At 30.6% G+C, this 20,856-nt stretch overlaps 2 protein-coding genes across 3 annotated transcripts; both read left to right on the top strand.

Moving 5' to 3' along the window:
* Positions 1-783, top strand: LOC127096342 (uncharacterized). The gene has a single exon (XM_051034926.1). The coding sequence runs from the start codon at positions 1-3 to the stop codon at positions 781-783; it is 783 nt and encodes a 260-aa protein (XP_050890883.1).
* A 13,012-nt stretch (positions 784-13,795) lies between these two features.
* On the top strand, positions 13,796-19,023 carry LOC127092458 (CDP-diacylglycerol--serine O-phosphatidyltransferase 1). 2 transcript variants are annotated; one of them, XM_051031335.1, is made up of 13 exons: positions 13,796-14,274; positions 15,433-15,713; positions 15,850-15,915; positions 16,017-16,076; positions 16,188-16,278; positions 16,473-16,527; positions 16,687-16,766; positions 16,947-17,063; positions 17,164-17,248; positions 17,861-17,952; positions 18,143-18,396; positions 18,491-18,579; positions 18,735-19,023. In XM_051031335.1, the coding sequence occupies exons 2-13, from the start codon at positions 15,553-15,555 to the stop codon at positions 18,866-18,868; spliced, it is 1,284 nt and encodes a 427-aa protein (XP_050887292.1). In that variant the 5' UTR covers positions 13,796-14,274; positions 15,433-15,552; the 3' UTR covers positions 18,869-19,023. The 2 variants fall into 2 exon arrangements, with proteins under 2 accessions (XP_050887292.1, XP_050887291.1); XM_051031334.1 differs by having other exon boundaries at positions 18,470-18,579.
* The last annotated feature ends 1,833 nt before the right edge of the window (positions 19,024-20,856 follow it).

The raw sequence follows: 20,856 nt of genomic DNA, 5'->3' as shown, positions 1-20,856 counted from the left end.
ATGGTTGCTGGAAGGAATGATGATGCGCTTGCGGCGACATTGACCCTGTTGGCTGGTGCCATTCTGCAAATGAATGATGGTGATCGGGAGCGTGATGCTGATGAGTTTCATGCTTTGTGGAAGTTCCAGAGGAACAATCCGCCAACTTTTGAAGGAGCTCATGAACTTGATAAAGCTCAAGAGTGGTTGAAGGCGATCGAGAAAATCTTTCGAGTTATGAACTGTTCAGATGCGCAGAAGGTGCAGTTTGGCACTCATATGCTTGAGAAAGAAGTTGAGGATTGGTGGTGCAACACTGTTCAGAGATTTGATGAGGATGGCATTGAAGTGACTTGGGTATTTTTCCGTGATGCTTTTCTAGAGAAATATTTTCCAGAAGATGTTTGTGGAAAGAAGGAAATTGAATTCCTTGAGTTGAAGCAAGGTAATGGTACTGTAGCTAAGTATGCTGCAAAGTTTGAGGAGTTGATCAAATTTTGTCCCCATTACAATATTGTTAATGCTGAGAGATCCAAGTGTCTTAAGTTTGTGAATGGCTTGAGACCTGATATCAAGAAGGTAATGGGTTACCAACAGATTATGAGATTTTATGAGTTGGTTAACAAGAGTAGGATCTATGATGAGGATAGCCGTGAGAGTGTTGCTCATTACAAGTCCTTGCATGATAAGAAAGGAAAATTCCGAGGGAGGTCGTATGATGGTAAGAAGAAAGTTGGTGATGGCAAGAAGCCGAGTGGGGGAGGATCTCACACTCCTGTCAACTACTTCAGATGTGGTGTTTAGGGACATCGTGCTCCCGAGTGTCCTAAGGGCGATGTGACTTGTTTCAAGTGTGAAAAGTAAGGTCACAAATATTTTGATTGCAGAGTTGGTTCGAATGTGACTTGCTACAACTGTGGTGATCAAGGGCATATTAGTACCAAATGCAACAAGCCGAAGAAGGAGCAAGCCAAATGGAAAGTGTTTGCATTGTCCGGTGCTGATACTTTTGTTGAGGAGAGATTGATTCGAGGTACGTGCTTTATTAATAATATGCCTTTGATTGCTATTATTGATACCGGTGCAATGCATTCTTTTATTTCTTTAGATTGTGCTAAGAGATTAAATCTTGAATTATCTGTTATGCGTGGAAGCATGGTTATTGATACTCCAGCTATGGGTTCAGAGACTACTTCATCTGTTTGTTTGAAATGTCCGTTGAATATTTGTGATAAATATTTTGAAGTTGATTTAGTGTGCCTTCCATTGAGTTAACTTGATGTTATTTTGGGAATGGACTGGTTGAGGGCCAACCATGTCTATATCAATTGCTTTCCGAAAGATGTTCTTTTTCTTGAGCCAGAGAAGGAAGGTGATTTATTCTTGTCTACTCAACAAGTGAATGAATCTGTGCGAGATGGTGCTGAAGTACTTATGTTGGTGGTAAGTTTGAAGCTTAGTGAAAATGGAACAATGGGTGAATTTCCAGTTGTTCGTGATTTTCCTGAAGTGTTTCCTGATGAGGTTAGCAATTTTCCGCCTCAACACGAAGTTGAGTTCACGATTGATTTGATTTCTGGTACTAGTCTGGTATCGATGGCTCCGTATAGGATGTCACCATCTGAGTTGAAAGAGTTGAAGATTCAACTAGAGGATTTTCTTGATAATAGGTTTATTCGTCGGAGTGTGCCACCATGGGGTGCACCTGTCTTATTAGTTAAGAAGAAAGAAGGTACTGTGAGGTTGTGTATGGATTACAGACAACTGAATAAGGTTACTATCAAGAATAAGTATCTGCTTCTGAGGATTGATGATTTGATGGATCAGTTGGTTAGTGCTTGTGTGTTTAGCAAGATTAATTTGAGGTCTGGGTATCATCAGATCCGTGTGAAAGCTGAAGATATTTAGAAGACTGCTTTTAGAATAAGGTATAAACACTATGAGTATTCGGTGATGCCTTTCGGAGTGACGAATGCACCTGGTGTATTTATGGAGTACATGAATCGGATTTTTCATAAATATCTCGATAAGTTTGTTGTTGTGTTTATCGATGATATTTTAATCTATTCGAAGAGTGAAGAGGATCATGTTGAGCATTTGAGGATTGTTTTATCTGAATTGAAAGAGAAGAAGTTGTTTGCTAAACTTTCGAAGTGTGAGTTTTGGTTGAAGGAAGTGAGTTTCCTTGGCCATGTGATCCCTAGTGGTGGTATTTTGGTTGATCCTTCTAAGATTGAGGCTATATCTCAATGGGAAGCGCTGAAATTTGTGTCTGAGATTTGTAGTTTTCTTGGTTTGGAAAGTTATTATCGAAAGTTTATTGAAGGCTTTTCTAAGTTATCTTTGTCGTTAACACAATTGACTAGGAAAGGTCAAGCTTTCGTTTGGACTGCACAATGTGAAGCTAGTTTTCAAGAGCTGAAGAGGAGATTGACTACTGCTCCTATTTTGTTTTTATCGAATCCATCAAAACCATTTGTTGTGTATTGTGATGCTTCTTTGATGGGTTTAAGAGGTGTGTTAATGCAGAATCAACAAATTGTAGCTTATGCTTCAAGGCAACTCAAAGTGCATGAGAGGAATTATCCGACTCATGATTTGGAATTAGCTGTTATTGTGTTTGTTTTGAAGATTTGGAGACATTATTTGTTTGGGTCGAGATTCGATGTGTTTAATAATCACAAGAGTTTGAAGTATTTGTTCGATCAGAAAGAGTTGAATATGAGGCAAAGGAGATGGTTGGAATTCTTGAAGGATTATGATTTTGGTTTGAATTACCATCCTGGCAAAGCAAATGTTCTAGATGACGCTTTGAGTAGGAAATCTTTGCATATGTCGATGTTGATGGTGCGAGAATTGGATTTGCTTGAACAATTTCGAGATATGAGTTTGGTTTGTGAAGAGACTTCTTTTGGAGTGAAGCTTGGTATGTTGAATCTTACTGGTGGAATTTTGGATGAGATTCAAGAAGGTCAGAAATCTGATTTGGTTTTGGTAGATCGATTGACATTGATCAATCAAGGTAAAGGTGGTGATTTTCGGATTGATGAGAATGGTATCATGAGGTGTCATGATAGAGTTTGTGTTCCCGATGTTTCGGATTTGAGAAAGAGGATTCTTGATGAAGGACATCGTAGTGGTTTGAGTATTCATCCTGGTGCTACTAAGATGTATCAAGATTTGAGGAAATTGTTTTGGTGGCCTGATATGAAGAAAGAGATTGCGGAATTTGTGTATTCGTGTTTGATTTGTCAGAAATCGAAGATTGAGAATCAGAAGCCATCTGGTTTGTTACAATTGTTATCTATTCCTGAATGGAAATGGGATAGTATTTCTATGGATTTTCTTTCTGGTTTACCTAGGAATCCGAGTAATTGTGAAGCTATTTGGGTTATTATGGACAAGTTGACGAAATCTGCTCACTTTATTCCGATTAGAATGGATTATCCGATGGAGAGGCTTGCAAAGTTGTATATTGAGAAAATTGTCAGTTTGCATTGTATTTTGTCTAGCATTGTGTCAGATAGGGATGTGAGGTTTACTTCGAAGCTTTGGAAAGGTTTGCAACGTGCTTTGGGTACAAAGTTGTGTTTGAGTTCTGCTTATCATCCGCAGACAGATGGTCAGACTGAGAGGACGATTCAGTCGCTTGAGAATCTTTTAAGAGCTTGTGTTTTGGAACAGGGAAGTGCTTGGGATAGTTATTTTCCTTTGATTGATTTTACCTACAACAATAGTTTTCGTTCGAGTATTGGTATGGCTCCGTTTGAAGCTTTGTATGGTAGAAGGTGTAGGACGCCTTTGTGTTGGTACGAATTTGGAGAGAGTGATGTGGTTGGACCTGATATAGTTCAACAGACTACTGATAAGATTAAAATGATTAGAGAGAAGATGAAGGTTTCTCAGAGTCGTCAGAAGAGTTACCATGACAAGAGAAGGAAATCGCTTGAGTTTGAGGTAGACGATCATGTGTTTTTAAGAGTTACTCAATCTCTTGCAAATAACACATTTTTCAAACTAAAATGTACACATCTTCAAAGAGGTTCCCGTGGAGTACCATGGATGTTTAGGATGCTAATTCATTCTCTTTGCACAATTAACCCCCGAACCCTTATCTCTTTTTATTAGTTTTGTTTTAAAAATTCTTTGGATTTTGTTCATTCTTTTTCCCTTTTCCTTTTGAAAATAATAAAAGCGCGGTGATGACTCTTACTTTATGAGTTAAGTTAATCAATAGCTTAATCTAATTTTTTTACCGCTACACTCCCTATTAAGGATAAGTCAAAACTATTATGTTTTGATATTCTGTTGAGAAAATCTGTAATAGGTTGTGTGGTTTGAAGTGTTGTAACTTGTGTATGGGAGGGCACCAATTTATGTTAGATTTTGTATTGTTTGCGTTATCAGTTTACTACCTTTCATTCTTCAAGGTTTTGATAGGTACAATTTCAAAACATGAATCTATTTTAAAATATTTTATGTGAGGGTTGTCTAATGTTAGAACATTAAAATAATTTAATCCAGTATTACTTGATAAATGGTGTTAGACGCTTAATATGGACATGGAAGAACTGGTGGAATGCCTTAATGTGGACATGCATGATACTGGTGGTGGTAAAAAAGCACTACTATATGCACAATAAATATATTTACTACAATCAATCATTAGTTGGTCCAATACTTATTGATGTTGAACTGGTAGGGAGGACCGTGGTCGATCCCCTGCAACTGCGATCGAAAAAGGGCTTGAATCACTTGATGCCAAAATTAACCCCCAAATCGAATTAGTCGATCTAGTGAACCGAATACTGATGGTGAAAACAAAAAAAACAATATATATATATATATATATATATATATATATATATATATATATATATATATATATAACCACAATGTTCTCACTAATATATATATATATATATATATATATATATATATATATATATATATATATATATATATATATATATATATATATATATATATATATATATATATATATATATATAACCACAATGTTCTCACTAAACTAATCGTACTTTCAAGGAATAAAATTTAAATGTCATCAAAATAGTAAAATGATAATGAATATTATTTTAACTAATGATTGACTATCCTCTGTATATAATTGCAGAGACTAATATCTTAAATTTTGTAAGACTATAATAGGCGGCAAATTTTTCTTAAAAAGTTTAACACTCGTGCATGTTCAGAGTTGAATTCGAACTCGGGACTTCTGATTAAGAAGGAAGAGACCACCGTCATTTCATCTTAAGTGCTATTGGATATTTTAAATTTGTATTTTGTGAATGAAAATGTTATAGTTATATATAATTAGTAAAACCCGCTTATTAGTAAATATGCATATACATAGGATCATGGTAATGTTATGAGTGAAGCGTTGATAACAAAGATTCGAGTATTTATTGGAATGGATTGAGATATCAATTGTAGCATCATATTTTTCCAACGTATAATTATAATCAAATTAGAGATTTTTCACAACATTCATACATAAGATGTTATACATCTCGAAAATACACACATGTTGATCATGTAACACTTAATTTAAATAAACACGCAACACCTGCCATCACATGCTCACCTTCTATTAGGTTACCATCGCAGCAGAAATACTCAATTAAAATATCAAATCATTAATTTAAGATTATGTTTAAAACCTTCAAAATTGTAACAATTGTGGAAAACACATCAAGTATCAAAATCGAAAATATCAGTCATGAATAGTGCATAAAATTTATCAATAGTTATATAAAATTTTCATCATACGTCACATATAATCAAAACTCATCCATATCATGTCCCTTATCGGAGGTTAAAGACTCTTCTATCCTACCCATCATGCATAAGCCCTTATTGAAGGTTATTCTCCCTCATTACCTCGTGATTCCAGCAAAAGCAAGCAACCTCTACGGTCTCCTCTCCAAAACTCTATCTCTCCCCTTGCTCTTCTCTTTGCCCTATCTCTTTCTCTATTTTTGCCTCTTTGCCTTTTTTCACTTTTTGTATGCACCGATAAAACTCTTTCTTCTTAACTCTCTTTCTAAAATAAAAACATAATTCTCTCATTAGGATATTCTTATCTTACCCTCACCTTTTTTCCTTTTTTCCCACCTGGTCCTCAATATCTCTACTCATATTTTCTATTTATCTTATTATTTTATTTAAATAATAAAACTAGAGCATTATTTTAATTAGTAAAATAATTTTAAATAAAATCTACCAACTTCTAATTACTTTCTACACTCTCCCCTCACGGTCACACGCCACATCAGACTTATTTATTTAAATAGTTTAATTAAAAATACTATTTATTCTAATTATCCAAATTCTAAGGGCTCGTTTGATTGAGTTTTGATTTTCTATTTTTAAAAATGATTTTATAAATCAATTTTAAAAAAAAAAATTAAAAAACTAATGAAATAAAATCTGTTTGGTAGCTCTGTTTTTAAAAATCGTTTTAAAAATTAAAAACTTAAAAACTTGTTTGGAGAATTTTTTTTTTGGTTTCTAATTTAAAAAAAAATGAATATCTTAAAGATCATAAAATCTAATCTTTTAAGTCTTATAGTAAAATAACTCTAATACAAACCAAAATTATATGTAATTTTATCAATCGGATAAGATAAGTTAATAAAAAATCTGAATATTTAAGATTTTCTATTTTAATATTTTATTAATCAGTTGAATATATATATATATATATATATATATACTTGTTAAAAATTAAATGACTCTATCTTAGCAAAACTCATATATAATATATTTATTTATAATTAATTTAATTTTTTTTCTAACATTCAAATCAATGTTATTTAATTTATTTTAGAATCTACAGTAATTTTTAAAATAAATAAAATATCAAAATAAAAATTAAAGTACTAAAGTATTTGGTATTGTAATATAACGGAGCAACATATAACCAATAAAAATTAAGGGATCTAAAATAAAATTTAAATATAATTAAGACTTTAAATAAATAATGCCAAATAAAAGATATAATAATTTTCATGAGTCATCAAATATGGACTATATTAAAAATGATAAACTTTACCAATTTAAATATATTTTTATAAATTTTACTTTTCATTAAAAATAATCAATTGAAAGAGTTCTATATTAAAGTGGATTTTTTTCTACGATTAAAAATGGATAAAACGTATGATACAGTAAAAAAAAGCTCACAAATATGTTAAAATAAAATTAGAAAAACACATAACATTGTTATCGTGATGTTGTATTAAAAAAATTCACAAACTTGCAAAAACAAAATAAAAAATAAAAAATTTAACATATTTACGATAATGCCATTAATGAAAAATCATTATTTTTCAAATATTTTCAAAACACCAAATAAAAAAGAAAAACATCTAAAAGATGTTTTCACTTTTTAGTTTTTAAAAACAGAATACTAAAATTAATTTTGAAAACTCTATGACAAAAAAGTATTATCAAACAAATTTTTAGTTTTATAATTTTTTAGAACTAAAATACAGTTTTTGAAAATCAATTCAAATAGGCCCTAAATAATTTCTAAATAGTTTTTATCAACTCCAATAAGTCACAACTTATTCTCTACACCTCTCTCTATATAGGACATACACCCTACCCTCTTATTTATCTATTCAAAAACAATAATTAAATAAAAGACATATAAATCACAAATAATTCATAAATACCTTAACTAAAATAATTTAATGAAAACTATGGAGTTACAACTCTCTCCCACTTAAATAATTTTTGCTCTCTGAAATTTCTTAAGTGCATTAGAACACTCATTGGAATGATGACCAATAACACCATACCTATAGCACTAGGCCGAAGTAAGAGATCCTCCCCACTTGGATTTAATCCCGCTCCTGCTGGCAAACGATTAGAAAGACAAACAAGCACCCACAGTGTTTCACACACATGTCGCGTACTAGGAAATAAACAACATGTCAAAAACCTGGGCGGACGGACTGACCTGCCCTGATACCACTAATGTAACACCATATTTTCCCAACACATAATTATAATTAAATCAAATATTTTTTACAACATTCACACATAGGATGTTACACATCTCGAAACACATACATGATGATCATGTAACACTTAATTTAAATAAACATGCAACACCTGTCATCGCATGTTCACCTTCTCTTAGGGTATCATCGCAAACGAAAATGCTCAATTAAACCATCAAATCATTAATTTAAGGTTATGCCTAAAATCTCCGAAATTGCAACAATGGTGGAAAACACATCAAGTATCAAAACATAAAAAACCAGTCATGAATAGTGCACGGAATTCATTAATAATTACAGAAAATCCCTATCACATATCACATATAATCAGAATTCATCCATATCATACACCCTATTGAAATTTAAGGACTCCTCTACCCTATCTCTCATACATAAGCCTTTATTGAAGATTATTCTCCCTCTTAGCTTGTGATTCCAACAAAAATAAGTTATATATATGGTCTCCTCTTCTAAAACTCTAGCTCTGCTCTTCTTCTTCTCTTTGCCCTACCTCTTTTTCCCTTTTTGTCTCTTTGTTTTTTTTCCACTTTTTGTTCGTACTGATAAAACTCTTTCCTCTTAACTCTCTTTTTAAAATAAAAACCTAATTCTCACCTTAATATTCCTACATTATCCTCACATTTTCCTTAATTCTCACATTGTCCTCAATATCTCTACAAACTCCTATTTTCCTTTTATCTCATTATTTTATTTAAATAATAAATCTAGAGCATTATTTTAATTAGTAAAATAATTTAAATAAAATCTACCAACTTCTAATTACTCTCTACACTCTTCTCTCACTGTCACACACCCCATCACACTTATTTATTTAAGGAGGACTTTATATATATATATATATATATATATATATATATATATATATATATATATATATATATATATATATATATATATATATATATATATATATATATATATATATATATATATATATATATATATTATAAAGTCCTCCTTATATCCGAGAGAAAAAATATTTATGACTAGAAGTTGATGCAACATATAAGAAAATTGAGTCATAATTTATAGTAGCCTAAGTTTAACTTTTAATTATAATATTATATTAAAATTATTATTTGACTTAATTAATCTATATACGGGTTTGTTAGGTGAAAAATATTACTTTATATAATTATTTTAAAGCTTTTTCTTTAACTATATTTAATTTGAGTTTTGACTTAATATAAATACTCATAAGATTTTGTGCACATATAAAAATTATGTTGACTTGTACTAATGAATTTTTAATATCATATTAAAATTTGAATTTGACCAAATTTATTTTTACAAAATCAGTTAAAAGTGAAAAACATATCACTATAAAAATATATTTAGACTTTACTTTAACCATGTATAATTTCATGCCATTACTATTGAGCTTTCTGCAGAATATATAAATTATAGGTGGTACAAATCGAAAAACTCTTAATATTATTATATTTGAATTAAAGTTTAGCCCAATTAATTTATACAAAATCAACTTGAAATAGACTCTATTTTTATCCTAACGCGAAATTTGGATTTTTTTTCAATATTACCATCCGTCCAATACAATTAAACTTAATATTTTTTTTTCGTTTTAGTAAAAAGATATATTAATTCTTTTAGTCAAAGAAACATATTAGATATTTAATAAATAAAATAAATAAATTTTCTTTTATAAATACAATTAAAGGGAATGGAGTATAATTTATTTATATTTTCAAAAAATATTATTATTTACTAAAATAATTAAAAAAATTAATAAAATATCAATTGTAACATCATATTTTCCCAACGCATAATTATAATTAAATTAGAGATTTTTCACAACATTCACACATAGGATGTTATACATCTCGAAAATACACACATGCTGATCATGTAACACTTAATTTAAATAAACATGCAACACCTGTCATCACATGTTCACCTTCTTTTAGATTATCATCGCACGGAAATACTCAATTAAAATATCAAATCATTAATTTAAGATTATGTGTAAAACCTTCGAAATTGTAACAATAATGGAAAACACATCAAGTATCAAAATAGAAAATATCAGTCACGAATAATGCACAAAGTTTATCAATAATTATAGAAAATTCTCATCATATGTCACATATAATCAAAATTCATCAATATCATGCCCCCTATTGAAGGTTAAAGACACTTCTATCCTACCCCTCATGCATAAGCCCTTATTGAATGTTATTCTCCCTCATTACCTTGTGATTCCAGTAAAAACAAGCAATCTCTATGGTCTCCTCTCCAAAGCTCTATCTCTCCTCTTGTTCTTCTCTTTGCCCTATCTCTTTCTCTATTTTTGCCTCTTTGCCTCTTTTTACTTTTTGTACGATAAAACTCTTTCCTCTTAACTCTCTTTCTAAAATAAAAATATAATTCTCTCATTAAGATATTTCTATCTTACCCTCGCCTATTTTCCTTATTTTCCACCTTGTCCTCAGTATCTTTACTCTTATTTTCTCTTTATCTTATTATTTTATTTAAATAATAAAATTAGAGCATTATTTTAATTAATAAAATAATTTTAAATAAAATCTACTAACTTCTAATTACTTTCTACACTCCCCCCTCACTGTCACACACCCCATCACACTTATTTATTTAAATAATTTAATTAAAAATACTCTTTATTCTAATTATCAAGATTCTAAATAATTTCTAAATAGTTTTTATCAACTCCAATAAGTCACAATTTATTCTCTACACATCTCTTTATATATGAGATACACCTTACCCTCTTATTTATCTATTCAAACACAATAATTAAATAAAATACATATAAATCACAAAGAATTCACAAATACCTTAACAAAAATAATTTAATAAAAACGTGGAGACAAATCTCTCCCACTTAAATAATTTTCGCTCTCAAAAATTTCTTAAGTGCACTAGAACACTCATTGGAACGATGACCAACAACACCACACCTGTAGCACTGGACCAAAGTGAGAGCTCCTCCCCCACTTGGATCTAATCCCGCTCCCACTGGTAAACAGTTAGAAAGACAAACAAGCACCGACAGTGTTTCACACACATGTCGCGTACTAGGAAATTAACAACATGTCAAAAACCTGTCCGGACGGACCGACCTGCCCTGATACCACTAATGTAACACCATATTTCTCCAACACATAATTATATATAAAACAAAGATTTTTTACAACATTCGCACATATGATGTTACACATCTCGAAACACATATTTGTTGATATATAACATTTAATTTAAATAAACATGCAACACCTGCCATCGTATGTTCACATTCTCTTAGGGTATCATCGCAAACGAAAATACTCAATTAAACCGTCAAATCATTAATTTAAGGTTATGCCTAAAATTTTCGAAATTGTAACAATGGTGAAAAACACATCAAGTATCAAAACATAAACATCAGTCATGAATAGTGCACAAAATTCATTAATAACTATAGAAAATTCCTATCACATATCACATATAATTAGAATTAATCCATATCATACACCTTATTGGAATTTAATGACTCCTCTACCCTACCTCTAATGCATAAACCCTTATTAAAGGTTCTTCTCCCCTTTTACCTTGTGATTCCAGCAAAAATAAGTAATCTCTATGGTCTTCTCTCTTAAAACTCTAGCTCTCCCCTTGTTCTTCTCTTTGCCCTACCTCTTTTTCCCTTTTTGTCTTAACTTTTTCCTCTTAACTCTCTTTTTAAAATAAAAATATAATTCTCTCATTAGAATATTTCTACATTACCCTCACATTTTCCTTAATTCTCACATTGTCCTCAATATCTCTACAAACTCATATTTTCTCTTTATCTCATTATTTTATTTGAATAATAAAACTAGAATATTATTTTAATTAGTAAAATAATTCTAAATAAAATTTACCAACTTCTAATTACTCTCTACGCACTTCTCTCACGGTCACACACACCCATCACACTTATTTATTTAAATAATTAAATTAAAAATACTCTATATTCTAATTATCAAGATTTTAAATAATTTCTAAATAGTTTTTATCACTTCCGACGAGTCACAACTTATTATCTACACCTCTATCTATATGACATACACTCCTACCCTCTTATTTATCTATTCACACATAATAATTAAATAAAACACATATAAATTATAAAGAATTCACAAATAACCTAACTAAAATAATTTAATATAAACTGAGGTGTGCATCAATCATATATACAGTGAGGTTAATCAATTAACGGATATGTTAGTTAAAATTGAAATAGATCTCATGAAAGAGATGTATATGTATGATTTTTGTCCTATTTAGTTTGAGATTCTCTTGAATTCCGATGTGTTTAGGACAGTATAATTTTTTCTTTTTAGGCAAAAATCCTCCTCTTTATATGTATATATATATATATAAAAGAGAGAAAGTCCTCCTTATATCTAAGAGAAATATTATTTATGAATAGAAGCAATATATAACAAAATTGAGTCATAGCCTAAGTTCAACTCTTAATTATAATGTTATTAAAATTATTATTTGACTTAATTAATCTATATACGGGTTTGTTAGGTGAAAATTATTACTTTATATAATTATTTTAAAGCTTTATCTTTAACTATATTTGATTTGAGTTTTGACTTAATATAAATACTCATAAAGTTTTGTGCAGATATAAAAATTATGGTGACTTGTACTAATGAATTTTTAATACTGAATTTGACCAAATTCATATTTACAAAATCAGTTAAAAGTGAGAAACATATCACTCTATAAATATTTTTAAACTTTATTTTTAACCATGTACAATTTCATGCCATTACTTGAACTTTCTGGAGAATATATAAACTATATGTGGTACAAATCGATAAACTCTGAATTAAAGTTTAATCCAATTAATTTATACAAAATCAACTTGAAATAGACTCTACGTGAGATTTAGATTTTTTTCAATATTATCATCCGTCCAATATAATTAAACTTAATAATTCTTTTTCTTTTAGTCAAAAGATATATTAATTCTTTTAGTCAAAGAAATATATTAATAAATTAAAAAAATAAAATTTCTTTTATAAATACAATTAAACGGAATGGAGTATAATTTATTTATTTTTATAAAAAATATTATTTACTAAAATAAATAAAAATATTAATAAAAAACTATTATCATAAAAAAGAACAATAATAATTTTCAGTATACAAGGGTTTGTTTTAACTTTAAAAAAATAAATTTTTTCTTTGTATTTTCAATATAAAAACATTTTTTAAAATATTAGAAGTTTTTTTAAATTTAGTTTTTATGAATTTTGACATTTTATTATATAAATATATTATTGAATATTAAAATATAATCAAAATCATAATTTAAAAAAATTGTATTTCAAAAATAATTTTTATGAAACACTATTTAAAATAAATTTAAAATTAAATAATTTTTATTATGTTGTTGTTCAGAATTCTTACTTGTCTTCGTCTTCAAAAGATGAACTCCAACGACTAAATTATATTAAAATATAAATTTTTTAAAATTTATGTTTAAAAAATATTTAAATAAAATAATAAATTATTTAAAATAAAATTTTAAAAACAATTACTGTTTAAATTTTTTATTAAAAAGAATCTTTAAAAAAATTAAATTAAAATATATAAGAGTAATAATTTATTTAAAAATAAAAAATAAAAACAGACTGTTCTATAATATGGGTAAAAAGAATTTGAAAAGGATGTAAAGTAGTAGTAGTAGTTAGAGATAGAGGGAGAAGAAACAGGGAATCATGATAACAAAAAAAAAAAGCGCAATTAATTAGAAACAAAAAGGGCTATATAGTCATAAATAAAAATGTTGTTGATGATGATCGTCATCGTGCGTATCTAAAACATCTTCAAATCTATCTTTGACCATCGTACTCTTTTCTCTCTCTCTCTCTTCTCTCTTCTCTCTTCATCATCATCACTCTTCCACCTTTTCGCCGCTGTTGCAGACTCTGCTTCCACCAAAATCCAATACCCACACCACACCATAGAGATAGAAAGAGAAACTAAAACTAACAACAACTTCTTTTGCTTTCCCCTTTCTCTATCACTGCCACTTCTCTCTTCTCTTTTCATTCATCATTCTCATTCTCATTCGTCTTTTACACTTGATACCTCAAACTCAACATTCAAACACTTTCTTCTCCGATTCTTCCAACGGCCGCGATCTTCTCGTTTCGCTAATTGTACGGCCAGGGGTCCTTTATCTGCAAGCACTCTCCTTTCTCTTTCACTCTCTCTCCTATACGTAAGTCTCCTATTTATAATTTCATCACTCTACGTCTTTTTCCCTTTTTTTTTTATTTTTTTTATTTATCACATGCATCCATCAAATGTTGAATTATTGATGCCAATTTCAGATTTAGATCCATCGTGAAGCTATCAAACTTCAATCGCTTCGGTTTTTTTTGTTGTTAATATATGAAATAGAATAATATTTTTTTTTAACCGTTTTCTGAATTTTCTGTGGTTCTGTATGATGTGCATGTGGGTCTCTTCTGTGTTGAGATGCTGTTATTGGAGAACGGTGCTCAGAGTTTTTTTTTTTTTTTTTTTTTTGATATTGTTGAGTAGTACAATTTTATATATACTGTAGAATTTCTAATGAGATTGTTGTTTTTAATTTTTTCTTTTTTTACATTAAATTGTTTTTCAGATTCTATGATAATCTGCAATTACCGAGTTGGGGTTTGTTGTCTTGTCAATTCAGTGGATTTGTAGATGTTTTTTTAAAGTTTTTTTAATCCTTGATTTTGAAATTTGAACCCTAATTTACATGGTTTTGTTATGCAGGAGTTATTACCTATTGGTATACTGTTTTTTTTATTATTTTTTATTCAGTTTTCTTGATATACTGTTCTTCGTTTTTTTCTTCTTTTTGTTTTGTTTCTTTACTCTCACTCTCTCTTTATTAAAATATGATAAAATAATCAAGAGAATGATAGAGGAAAAGGGGGGGAATGAAGAGAAAGTGAAGGAGATGATGATTCAATTTATGTGGCATTAGTGTTACCCTTGTGATTTATTTTTTAAATTTTCAATTTGTATGTTTACATGGGTTTGTCTTGTTTATTCCACTTACAGTTTGTAATCATCATTTTATCATACATACTTTTGAGATTCAGTGTTACACTATTACACAATGGTATTTGTAGGCTTTTTCATTCTCTTGTGATTGAAGTGCTCATAAGAAGTTACTGGAATGTAGTTATGCATGAATGAGTATTTTACAAGATCTAGATAGTACTCCATGTGTTATAGTAGTGTCTGGTGTGTCTTTTAGTTATATTGTGCTTTCTTAGACATGATGAGTTTGTTTTTTTTTCTTCTTACTTTCATGTGATGGATTTATATTTGAATTAAGTAGATGAACAATTTGTGACCTTTTGTTTTGTGTGCTTTCTAGGAGGTGGGTGATCGATTGAGGCGCGTAGAACTAGTTGGGATATCTGCGTGGTATCTGCAAATGATCTTATTTCTTTGATTTCAATTCTAGTTAGAAAGTAGCTTCTCCGGAACAATAAACATGGAGTCCAATGGTCATAGAAGAGCAAAGAGATATGATTGTGTCATTAAAGAAAACGGTGATTCCCATTTGTCAAATGATGATGAACATGATCCATGGACTGCGTGGGCATACAAGCCTCGCACGATCACACTATTACTTATTGGTGCTGGCTTTCTTATGTGAGTGTTTTGCTCGACAAAATAAACGCCAATGAGTATGCTATTTAAAATTTTTATAAACAAGGAAATTTGTTCCTTAATAAATTGAAAACCTTTCCCCTCATTTCATATTTTTGTTTATAATTTTATATGCTAGTTGGGCAAGTGGAGCACTTGATCCAGAAAGAGATGCATCAGGTGATGTTGTTACTTCGGTTAAAAGGTATGGTGGTATCTTAAGTTTAATTTGCACTCATTTTGCTTTGTTTAGCAGTTTGCTGTGTATATGATATGCTAAACGACCACCTGATTGTTTATATGTAGGGGTGTATGGGCAATGATTGCTGTTTTTCTCACTTATTGCTTGCTGCAAGCTCCTTCTACGTGAGTTTGGCATTTTTCATTCACTTCTATTCTTTTTGGAAGCATGTATTAGTCTTGTTACTGGAGACTTTGTTGTATACTATTTTTCACCGGTTTTCTCTTTTAATTCAGGGTTCTCATTAGGCCGCATCCTGCAATTTGGCGCTTGGTACATGGGATGGCTGTTGTATACCTTGTTGCTCTCACATTTTTGCTTTTTCAGGTAGGTTGTCATTTTAAATTTTGTAAAGATAAAGTTTTGCATTTTCTTGATGCATCTTTGCTATTGATATTTGAATGTGTTAGCTGCCTTCAACGTTTTCGGGTTTCTGTTGCTTTCTTTTTGTCATTTTTAACTCTGTTTCCAGCAAGTGGATAAGCGTGAACTAACATTTAATCTTAATAATCCCCTCACAGAAACGCGACGATGCTCGACAGTTTATGAAGTATCTTCATCCTGATCTTGGCATTGGTAAGTTAATCTGATTCTTATAATATAGCTTTGAATAGGTTGGAATCATTTCTTTGTAGGTTGATGTTGAATTTGAGATTCAAATTGCCTAATTAGATATTGATAAGCATGTTAACTAAAATTCAAATTTGTAATTACTTTGCATATGATTTTTGGCAGAACTTCCAGAAAGATCGTATGGTGCTGATTGTCGCATATATATACCCGAAAACCCTGCCAGCAGGTTTAAGAATGTTTATGTATGATTTCTTTTTTCACAACTTCATACTCTTGCCTACTATCTCCAAATAACTCGTTGATCCTTACTCAGTCGTGTTCCTATTATCTCTAAATAACTCGTCGATCCTTATTTAATCATGTTAGTTGGAATCTATCTATCTATCTAACACGGAGATTATTTATTACATTTTATTCTTCAGGATACACTTTTCGATGAGTTTGTTCTAGCGCACATTATTGGGTGGTGGGGGAAGGCAATATTGATTCGCAATCAGCCCCTTCTTTGGGTGCTATCAATAGGTTTTGAGTTGATGGAGGTTAGCATTGATCTGATTAATAATCTCTGATTATGGGTTTTTTTGTTTTGGTAAATGTTTTCTGTTTTCTTTACAAACCATTCTATGTTGCCATCTCCAGCTTACTTTCCGTCACATGTTACCAAATTTCAATGAGTGCTGGTGGGACAGTATTATTCTGGACATCTTAATCTGCAATTGGTTTGGTAAGAGTTACGGTTCCATTTTTATTTGACTTTTTGGCAAGTTGTAGTATGTGGTTGATTATTTGAAGCATGAACATATTCTCCTTGTCTCCTAGTCAAATGGGGGACCACTCTATAAATGCAGAAAGCTTATAGGATAATGATTTATGTGAATATACTTTTACTGTCTAAGTCCTAAAGGTATATTATACATTTTTCATTATCTTGGATGATAATGATTAAATCCGTGTACATCTGTAGAGTTAGGTGACTTTTTTAAATGCTTTCAGTGGAAAATATTTTCAGTCTCCTTTGACTCCTTTGAACCTTCATTCTGCATCATATTTTCAATGACTTAACTAGTTGCATTAGTTTTTTTTTGGTCTTTATAATGATGTTCCAGCCTGTACTAGTATATACTGAGTTTAATATTATTTTTCATTGAAATTCTGTTCCTATTATCTATTACTGGTTTTTTCATCTTAGAAAAACAATTTTGGATTGATCATGTGGACTTCAGTGATTCTTTGTGTTGTTGTTGATGACTGATGGTAGTCACTAAATTGTTGTATTGATTTTTTTAAAAATTGCTACAGCTGTTTGTAACATGATTTACTTGGTTTAATATTGCAGGAATTTGGGCAGGAATGCATACTGTCCGCTACTTCGATGGAAAAACATACAAGTGGGTTGGTCTTAGCCGCCAACCTAATATAATTGGAAAAGTATGCTTTTTTTTCTCTCGAGTTTGATTTGTTTCATCATAAGTTCTTCCGTTATGCTTTAACCTTTGATTTCTATTGAAACTGAAATTGCGAGTATGGTGCTTTTTCATTTTAATACGTATTGTCTCTTCATTAAAATGTGTTTCTGATAGTGATAGAATACTCTTTGCTTCTCTTTTTCTGTTACTAGGTGAAACGAACGTTAAGCCAATTCACACCGGCCCAATGGGACAAAGACGAGTGGCATCCATTCCAGGGTCCATGGCGATTTATTCAAGTCCTTAGTCTTTGCATTGTATTTTTGACAGTAGAGCTCAACACATTCTTTTTGAAGTTTTGTCTATGGATACCGCCGCGAAATTCAGTTGTTATATATAGATTAATTTTGTGGTGGCTTCTTGCAATTCCAACAATTCGTGAATACAACACATACCTTCAAGACAGGTAACATTCTCAATCTCTCATGTTGTGATTAATGACAGTATACCCTTATAAATTTTTTAACATTTTGTCATAGTCTCTTTGAATGTTTTTTCAGTAAGCCAGTGAAAAAGGTTGGAGCTTATTGTTGGCTCTCTCTCGCCATTTGTATTGTCGAACTTCTCATTTGCATCAAATTCGGATACGGTAAGACTTTCATATGCACCTTCCGGTCACTAATCGATGTATCTGAATTTGTATCCGGTCTATGGTTTATCATTTAGATCATACTAATACTGTATACATATGCACGGAGCTTGATTATTCACTGATTAAACCTTGGTTGTGTTTGCGTCGCGCAGGCTTATATCCGAAGTCGATGCCATTATGGCTGGTAATTTTATGGTCATGTGTTGGAGGGGGAATTGTTACATTTTTGGGTCTATGGTCTTGGCAACTTCTCCGTAGGAGGAGTCTAGAAAGAAAGAGGCGATAGTTATTATATTTTTACTACTATTGTAGTAGTGCATTATTATTCTTTGATTTGATTACTTCCTAATTTTTATGGATTTTTCATAGAGCCATACAATGTGTAAATACTATCAAATCGACCTCATAATTGTAAATGTTTGCGAGATTATTCTTGTCCTAGTTTGAGTTTCTTTTTGCAAAAGCTTTTAATTGGTTTCCACGGCAACTAAAATTGGCATTTTCTTCACATGGAATGGAATCAATCATTCTGAAACCTGTTTTCAGTCATTTGAAGGATATCACATGTTTGCATTGATTGTCTACCCCATTTGCCACCATCTCATATGTCCATTAAATTAATTTTATCATTTAGTAGAATTAATAATAATTTTAAAAATATACTACTATTTCTTCAATATCTTAAATATAAATATGTAAGTCTAGTTTTAAGATTTAAAATTGTATCATTGGGTTGAGGGTGGATTCTTTAGTAGGAAGTTGCTTAACGCATTCAAAGAATTGCTTTGTTTGAAAAATGAAAAATATTTATAGAATTCAGAAATGCATTTTTGGGGTGCAATTTAAACATACAACCTATCAGTCATGTGCAAATATTGAACTAGAAGCAAATGCAGAAATAGAAAGATGCATAGAAATAAAACATTGATAAATATATAATAGAAAGATGCATAGAAATAAAACATTGATAAATATATAAAATGAAACGCTACAAAGCTAATTGTTAACAATCTTGCAATCGTCGCATTCAGCTCGATCAAAATTGTTGAATTGAATCTTCCATTTGTTGTCAATTGAGGATGAACGATATTTGGTTTCACAAATTTTCAATTGTTAGAGTATTATAGAAGATTCTCCAGTATTCTTCCATTTGTTGTCAATTGAGGGTGAACGATATTCGGCTTCACAAATTTTCAATTGTTAGAGTATTATAGAAGATTCTCCAGTATGAAGTTCAAGTTCAGATCTACAAAAAGAGATGTACTCATTAAACTTAGATCCGATTGTTGACTTAGCGTCGTTGAAGTAGACATATCTGACATGTCAATTGATGTTCATTCTGGTGTAATATGATTTGGTAAAAAAATAAGATGAGAGTTCATACTTATATAAGTTCTAGACCAACATGGACCTTAAAAATTCTATCTTCTACTTGAGGAAATTCTGAAAATGCATTTTTGGGACCATCCCATCCTGTGATTATGGAAATGCATTTCCGGAATCACACAACACATAAGCAATTTCAGAAACAGAACAGTGAGAAACATAACTTGTTTTTATGAAAAATGGAGAAATTTTCTAAAAACTTATAAATATTTGAAAATGTATATATTTGACATCATTAACATTAATATTTTACATACAAAATATGTCTAACCACATATATACATTGTTGAATAAAAACTAAAATGAATCGAAATATGTGTCACCGACTAAGTCTATATTTATGAAGGGTAGCCTTTGACTTGTGTTTATTTGATTCTCTTTCAATCTCGCTCAACTTGGTGAACTCTTGCATCCTTTTTAAAAAAATAATTCGGTCAAGTCTCAATTTTCCTTGATGAATGAGTTGTTCACTCCGGTGATGTCAGTGGTATATGGCATCCCGGTTTCAAATAAACTTGAACAAAGTGCCACATTTTTTAAAGCTACCTTATACACATAATACAATCATTTGGATTTTGAGGTGGAGCAGTGCGAATGGAAAAAATGTTTTTGAGAAACCGTATCTTGTCAGATCAATACACTCTTTCACACACACTTGTTTTAAGATGACCTATGTCACATCCATTTTTCCTCTGGTTCCGGTCCACTAATGCAAGGAAGAAGAGATTCAGAAATTGCATCAAATTTTTTTTTTCGTATAGTCGTGTGTATGATTTTTTATGAATCTTCAACTTTTTTATAAGTTCAATGTAGACAAATGGACGGTCCTCCTTTCCTTTAACGAGCAAAGCAGAAACAACTCTAAAATCACAATTATTGTCACCCTCA

The sequence above is a fragment of the Lathyrus oleraceus genome, chromosome 6 (assembly GCF_024323335.1).
Source record: "Lathyrus oleraceus cultivar Zhongwan6 chromosome 6, CAAS_Psat_ZW6_1.0, whole genome shotgun sequence".
In the NCBI taxonomy this organism is placed as follows: domain Eukaryota; kingdom Viridiplantae; phylum Streptophyta; class Magnoliopsida; order Fabales; family Fabaceae; genus Lathyrus; species Lathyrus oleraceus.
Note: the sequence above shows the minus strand (reverse complement) of the source record. Positions and strands in the feature narration are given on the sequence as shown.